The following is a 7,422-nucleotide window of genomic DNA, read 5'->3' as shown; positions in this document are numbered from 1 at the left end:
TTTTGGGGTCCCTTTGGTGACATTTGGGTCCTTTTGGGGCCCCTTTGGAGTTATTTTGGGGCCATTTGGGGCAATTTGGGTCCTTTTGGGGCCCTTTGGGGACATTTTGGGGCCATTTAGGGTTCCCTGGGGCCATTTGGGGCTATTTGGGTCCCTTTGGGGACATTTTGGGGACATTTGGGGTCATTTTGGGGTCCCTTTGGGGACATTTTGGGGACCCTTTGGGGACATTTGGGGTCCCCTGGGTCCCTCTGGGGCCATTTGGGTCCCTTTGGGGCCATTTTGGGGGCATTTGGGTTCCTTTGGGGTCATTTTGGGGTCCCCTGGGTCCCTCTGGGGCCATTTGGGTCCCTTTGGGGCCATTTTGGGGGCATTTTGGGAGCATTTGGGTTCCTTTGGGGATATTTGGGGTCCCCTGCGGCCCTTTGGAGCCATTTTGGGTCATTTTGGGGTACCTTTGGGGCCTTCTGGGGCCCCTTTGGGATCATTTGGGGCCATTTGGGTCCCTTTGGGGGTCCTTTGGGTTATTTTGGGGCCCTTTGGTACATTTTGGGGTCCCTTTGGGGCTAGTTGGGTCCTTTTGGGGCCCCTTTGGGGTCATTTTGGGGCCATTTGGAGTCTCCTGTGGCCCTTTGAGGCCATTTTAGGGGCGTTTTGGGAGCATTTGGGTCCCTTTGGGTTCATTTTGGGGTCCCCTGGGTCCCTTTGGGGCCATTTTGGGTCATTTTGGGGTACCTTTGGGGGCATTTGGGGTCCATTTGGGGTCATTTTGGGGCCATTTGGGTCCCTTTGGGGGTCCTTTGGGTTATTTTGGGGCCCTTTGGTACATTTTGGGGTCCCTTTGGGGCTAGTTGGGTCCTTTTGGGGCCCCTTTGGGGTCATTTTGGGGCCATTTGGGGTCTCCTGTGGCCCTTTGAGGCCATTTTAGGGGCGTTTTGGGAGCATTTGGGTCCCTTTGGGGTCATTTTGGGGTCTCCTGGGTCCCTCTGGGGCCATTTGGGTCCCTTTGGGGCTATTTGGGCCTTTTTGGGGTCATTTTGGGGTCCCTTTGGGGCCATTTGGGTCCCTTTGGGGACATTTGGGGTCATTTTGGGTCCCTTTGGGTTCATTTTGGGGTCCCCTGGGTCCCTCTGGGGCCATTTGGGTCCCTTTGGGGCCATTTTGGGGGCATTTGGGTCCCTTTGGGGACATTTGGGGTCCCCTGCGGCCCTTTGGGGCCATTTTGGGTCATTTTGGGGTCCCTTTGGGGCCATTTTGGGGTCCATTTGGGGTCATTTTGGGGCCCTTTAGGGACATTTTGGGTCCCTTTGGGGCAATTTGGAGTAATTTGGGGTCCGTTTGGGTCCCTTTGGGGTCATTTGGGGCCATTTTGGGCCATTTGGGGTCCCTTTGGGGCCATTTTAGGGCCTTTTGGGGTCATTTGGGGCCCCCCCCGCGTGACGCAGGGCTCAGGAACGCGCCCCCCCCCCTCCCCTCCCCCCCCTCCCCTCCCCCCCCCCCATTGCGCAAGGCGGGAAAATCCCGGCCGTGACGTCACACGGGGGGGGGGGGGGGGGACAGGAAACGGGGGGGGGTATGGGGGCTATAGGGGAAGGGGGATGGGGGGGGGCTGCGCCCCTATAACCCCCCCAGGCAGCCCCTATGGGCTCCCCCCTGCCCTATATGGCCCCTATATGTGCCCCTATAGCCCCCCTATAGCCCCTATAGCCCCCCCCGGCCCCTATAGCCCCCCCCCCCGGCCCCTATATATTCCCCTATAGCCCCTATAGCCCCCCCCGGCCCCTATATGGCCCCTATAGCCCCCCTATAGCCCCTATAGCCCCCCCCGGCCCCTATAGCCCCCCCCCCCGGCCCCTATATATTCCCCTATAGCCCCTATAGCCCCCCCCGGCCCCTATATGTGCCCCTATAGCCCCCCTATAGCCCCTATAGCCCCCCCCGGCCCCTATAGCCCCCCCCCCCCCGGCCCCTATATATTCCCCTATAGCCCCTATACCCCCCCTCACGGACCCTATATATGCCCCTATAGCCCCTATAGCCCCCCCCGGCCCCTATATGTGCCCCTATAGCCCCCCCCGCGCACCCCCTATAGCCCCCCATGCACCCCTATAGCCCCCTCGCCCCCTATAGACCCTATATAGACCCTATATAGACCCTATAACCCCCATATACCCCCCCGTACACCCCCTATAGCCCCCGACATCGTTCCTATAGCCCCCTATTAGCCCCTATAGCCCCCCATACACCCCCTATAGCCCCCTATATAGCCCCCATGCGCCCTATATAGACCCTATATAGACCCTATATAGACCCCATATACCCCCTATAGACCCCCATACACCCCCTATAACCCCCTATATAGCCCCCATGCACCCCATAGACCCTATATAGACCCCATACACCCCCTATAGCCCCTATATAGACCCCATAGACCCCCATACGCCCCCTATATAGCCCCCATATCCCCTATAGACCCTATATAGCCCCTATACAGCCCCCATAGCCCCCCATACACCCCCTATAGCCCCCTATATAGCCCCTATAGCCCCTATACACCCCCTATATAGCCCCCCTGCCCCCTATAGACCCTATATAGACCCCCTATAGCCCCTATAGCCCCCCATACACCCCCCTATATAGCCCCCATAGCCCCTATAGCCCCTATATAGACCCCATAGCCCCCCATACACCCCCTATAGCCCCCTCTATAGCCCCCTATATAGCCCCCCTGCCCCCTATAGACCCTATACAGCCCCCTATAGCCCCTATACAGCCTCCATAGACCCCCATACGCCCCCTATAGCCTTCTATATAGCCCTCATGCCCCCTATAGACCCTATATAGACCCCATATAGACCCCATAGCCCCCCATACACCCCCTATAGCCCCCTACGTGGCCCCTATAGCCCCTATACACCCCCTATAGCCCCTATACAGACCCCATAGACCCCCATACGCCCCCCTATATAGCCCCCATATCCCCTATAGACCCTATATAGCCCCTATACAGCCCCCATAGCCCCCCATACACCCCCTATAGCCCCCTATATAGCCCCCATGCGACGTATAGACCCTATATAGACCCCATATACCCCCCCATACACCCCATATAGCCCCTATAGCCCCCCATACACCCCCTATATAGCCCCCATATCCCCTATAGACCCTATATAGACCCTATATAGACCCTATACAGCCCCCATAGCCCCCCATACACCCCCTATAGCCCCCTATACAGCCCCCCTGCCCCCTATAGACCCCATACAGACCCCCTATAGCCCCCCATATGCCCCCTATATGCCCCCTATATGCCCCCCATACCCCCTACAGCCCCCCTATAGCCCCCTATATAGCCCCCTATATTGCCCCCCTGCCCCCTATAGATCCTATATAGACCCCCCCTATAGCCCCCTATATCCCCCCCATACCCCCCCTATAGCCCCCTATAGCCCCCCTATAGCCCCCCCTCCCCTCCCCATACAGGCGGGAAATTCCCCACCAGGCCACGCCCCCAACCCCCTTAACCACGCCCCCAAACCCCTTAACCACGCCCACCACCCCGCCCATTCGCCCCCTCTTCCTGGAGGCCACGCCCCCTCCTCTCCCCTCACCCAATAGGATCCTCCTCCTGGGTGGGCGTGGCCTCCCCTCCCCTATAAAAGCGGCGGCGGGGGCCGGCGGCCGCCATTTTGTGCCATGGCGGCGACGGCTCCGGCGGCGGCGGCTCCGTTCCCCAGCGGGGGGGTCTGGGGGGCTCCGGGGGGGCTGGCGCCGACCCCCCCCCGCTATTTCACCTTCGAGCCCCCCTCCGGGCCCAGCGGAGCCCCCAGGCCCCGCCGCAGGCACCGCCGCGTCCTCTACCCGCCCGCTGTGAGTACCTCGGCCTGGCTCTGAGGGGGGTTTTTGGGGGGCTGGGGGGGGCCCCCCCCCCTTTTTATACCCCCGGGGAGCCCAAATTTGGGCTGGGGGGGGGGCAGGAAGCGGCTCATTTCCGGGGGGGGGGGTGAGTCACAATCCGGGTGACTCAGCCCCGCGTGGAGCCACGGGGGGGGGAAGGAAGGGGTGGGGGGGGTCAAGGGGGTGATTATTGCCCCCCCCCAGGGCAGTATTGCCCCCCCCGGGGCAATTAATTAGGCTTAATTAGGGGTTAATACCCTTAGATCATTTTGGAAGCTAAGCAGGGTCCGCCCGGGTTTGCTCTTGGATGGGTTCCCTAACATGAGTTCTATGGGGTTGTAACCAGGAGGGGGATTTTTACCCAAATATTGTTTTTTTTTTCCCCAAAAAATTTCTAACCCATATGCAGGGGGGTCAAGGGGTTAATTATTGCCCCCCCAGGGCAATTAATTGCAATTAATTAGGGGTTAATACCCTTGGATCGTTTTGGAAGCTAAGCAGGGTCCGCCCGGGTTTCCTCTTGGATGGGTTCCCCAACGCGATCTCCATGGGGTTGTAACCAGGAGGGGGATTTTTACCCAAATCGTGTTTTTTTTCCACAAAAAATTTCTAACCCATGTGCTGTGTGGTTATAGGGGTTAATTATTGCCCTCCCAGGGCAGCATTCCTCCCCCAGGGGCAATTAATTAGACTTAATTAAGGGTTAGTACCCCCGGATCGTTTTGGAAGCTAAGCAGGGTCCGCCCGGGTTTCCTCTTGGATGGGTTCCCCAACGCGATCTCCATGGGGTTGTAACCAGGAGGGGGATTTTTCCCCAAATATTGTTTTTTTTTTCCCCAAAAATTGCTAACCCATATGCAGGGGGGTGTAGGGGTTAATTATTGCCCCCCAGGGCAATTAATTGCAATTAATTAGGGGTTATTACCCCCGGATCGTTTTGGAAGCTAAGCAGGGTCCGCCCGGGTTTGCTCTTGGATGGGTTCCCTCACGGGAGCTCCATGGGGTTGTAACCAGGAGGAGGATTTTTCCCCAAATCGCGTTTTTTTTTCCCCAAAAATTTCTAACCAATATGCAGGGGGGTGTAGGGGTTAATTATTGCCCCCCAGGGCAATTAATTGCTATTAATTAGGGGTTATTACCCCCCGACTGTCTTGGAAGCTAAGCAGGGTCCGCCCCGGTTTCCTCTTGGATGGGTTCCCTAACATGAGTTATACGGGGTTGTAACCAGGAGGGGGATTTTTCCCCAAAACTACATTTTTTTTCCCCAAAAACTTCTAACCAGTATGCAGGGGGGTGTAGGGGTTAATTATTGCCCCCCAGGGCAATTAATTGCAATTAATTAGGGGTTATTACCCCCGGATCGTTTTGGAAGCTAAGCAGGGTCCGCCCGGGTTTCCTCTTGGATGGGTTCCCTAATATGAGTTCTATGGGGTTGTAACCAGGAGGGGGATTTTTACCCAAATCATGTTTTTTTTTCCCCAAAAATTTCTAATCCATGTGCGGGGGGGATGTAGGGATTAATTATTGCCCCCCAGGGCAATTAATTGCAATTAATTAGGGGTTATTACCCCCCGACTGTCTTGGAAGCTAAGCAGGGTCCGCCCGGGTTTGCTCTTGGATGGGTTCCCTAATGCAAACTCTATGGGGTTGTAACCAAGAGGGGGATTTTTCCCCAAATTGCGTTTTTTTTTCCAAAAAACTTCTAAACCATGTTCGGGGGGGGTGTAGGGGTTAATTATTGCCCCCCCAGGGCAATTAATTGCAATTAATTAGGGGTTAATACCCTTGGATTGTTTAGGAAGCTAAGCAGGGTCTGCCCGGGTTTCCTCTTGGATGGGTTCCCTAACATGAGTTATACGGGGTTGTAACCAGGAGGGGGATTTTTACCCAAATCATGTTTTTTTTTCCCCAAAAATTTCTAACCAATATGCAGGGGGGGTGTAGGGGTTAATTATTGCCCCCCAGGGCAATTAATTGCAATTAATTGCAATTAATTAGGGGTTATTGCCCCTGGATCGTCTTGGAAGCTAAGCAGGGTCCGCCCGGGTTTGCTCTTGGATGGGTTCCCTAATGAAAACCCCATGGGGTTGTAACCAGGAGGGGGATTTTTCCCCAAATCATGCTTTTTTTTCCCCAAAAATTTCTAATATATGTGCTGTGGGGTTATAGGGGTTAATTATTGCCCTCCCAGGGCAGCATTCCTCCCCCGGGGGCAATTAATTAGACTTAATTAGGGATTATTACCCCTGGATCGTTTTGGAAGCTAAGCAGGGTCCGCCCCGGTTTCCTCTTGGATGGGTTCCCCAACGCGATCTCTACTGGGTTGTAACCGGGGCTTGGAACTTCACCAAAAAATGCCTTTTTTCCCCCAAAAATGAATTTCTAACCCAATTTTTTTTAATTTTTTACCTCTTTTAGGTGCGAAGGCCGCCCCCGACGGAGGAACCGAGCGCGGCCAAGCGCCTGCTGATCCTGCTGCTGGCCGTGGTGGGCGCCCAGGTCTACAGCGCGCCGGGGGACGCGGCACCCATGGTGGCACCCGAGGCGGCCGTGACCCCCCCGGTGACACCCGACACGGCCGTGACCCCCCCGGTGACACCCGACGTGACCTTGAACCCCCCCTCTGTGACCCAGGAGCTGCCCAGGACGGCGGTGACAACGTGCCCACCCAACGGGACCCTCGTAAGGACGCACTTGGGGGCACCCATGGGTGCCTCCTGCCCGCTGCTGCTGTCGCCCACCCTGGACCCCCAAAATGGCACGGCCGGGGGGGCTGCCCGCTGATGGGACCACCCGGGACCCTCCCCACCTTTTGGGGTGACCCTCCAAGACGTCACCAGCACCCCGGGGTGGCACCCGTTGGACTAATGGGAGCGACGCCCAGCACCCATGGGTGCCCCCCGCCTGGCCCTCGGGGTGGCACCCAGCACCCCAATAACGTTTTGGGGTCAAACACTACGATATCAGGACTTTGATGGTACTCAGCACCCATGGGTGCCCCTACCTCACCCTCGGGGCCGTGAGCCTCGGGGCTTCCCCTCCCCTCCCCCCCCCCACTATTTATTTATTGTATTTATTTTTCGGTTATTTAATTGGGGGGGAATTATTTAATTTGCGGGTTATTTAAGGCTATTTAATTCGGGGTTATTTAACGTGATTTCGGGGTTATTTATACAATAACTTATTTAACACGAGTCGCTGCTGTGTCGTCATTCGGGCTTTGCGTCACACCACAACCCCCAAAAAAAGAGAAATTTCACGTTTTCTGCCCCAAATTCCCAATTTGGGGGGGCAGAAGACCCTAAAAGAAAGCACCGTTTGGGGTAAAAAGCACCATTTTGGGTAGAAAACGCGGTTTTGGGTAGAAAGCACCACTTTTCATCGCGAGTCGGCCGTTTATTGAACCGACCCGGGATACAAAGTCACACCAGAAAAGAACAACAAAAAAAGGCAAATTCTATCATTTTTTTAAAAAAAGGGGCTGAAATCAGCCCGGTTTGCTCCCGTTTTGGGTGTAGAAAGCGG

General features: G+C 56.1%; 1 protein-coding gene across 1 annotated transcript; it reads left to right on the top strand.

The window, feature by feature from the left end:
- Positions 1 to 3,681: 3,681 nt before the first annotated feature.
- Positions 3,682 to 7,091, top strand: IER3 (immediate early response 3). Its single transcript, XM_072025026.1, has 2 exons — positions 3,682 to 3,870; positions 6,316 to 7,091. The coding sequence occupies exons 1-2, from the start codon at positions 3,697 to 3,699 to the stop codon at positions 6,679 to 6,681; spliced, it is 540 nt and encodes a 179-aa protein (XP_071881127.1). The 5' UTR covers positions 3,682 to 3,696; the 3' UTR covers positions 6,682 to 7,091.
- The last annotated feature ends 331 nt before the right edge of the window (positions 7,092 to 7,422 follow it).

This window comes from Anas platyrhynchos, chromosome 17 (assembly GCF_047663525.1).
Source record: "Anas platyrhynchos isolate ZD024472 breed Pekin duck chromosome 17, IASCAAS_PekinDuck_T2T, whole genome shotgun sequence".
NCBI lineage: Eukaryota > Metazoa > Chordata > Aves > Anseriformes > Anatidae > Anas > Anas platyrhynchos.
Note: the sequence above shows the minus strand (reverse complement) of the source record. Positions and strands in the feature narration are given on the sequence as shown.

Excerpts from the sequence above, each read along its gene's own strand:
- IER3 (XM_072025026.1), top strand. The coding sequence starts at position 3,697 with ATGGCGGCGACGGCTCCGGCGGCGGCGGCTCCGTTCCCCAGCGGGGGG. Across the intron at positions 3,871-6,315 it reads GCGTCCTCTACCCGCCCGCT|GTGCGAAGGCCGCCCCCGAC; the intron begins GTGAGTACCTCG and ends TACCTCTTTTAG.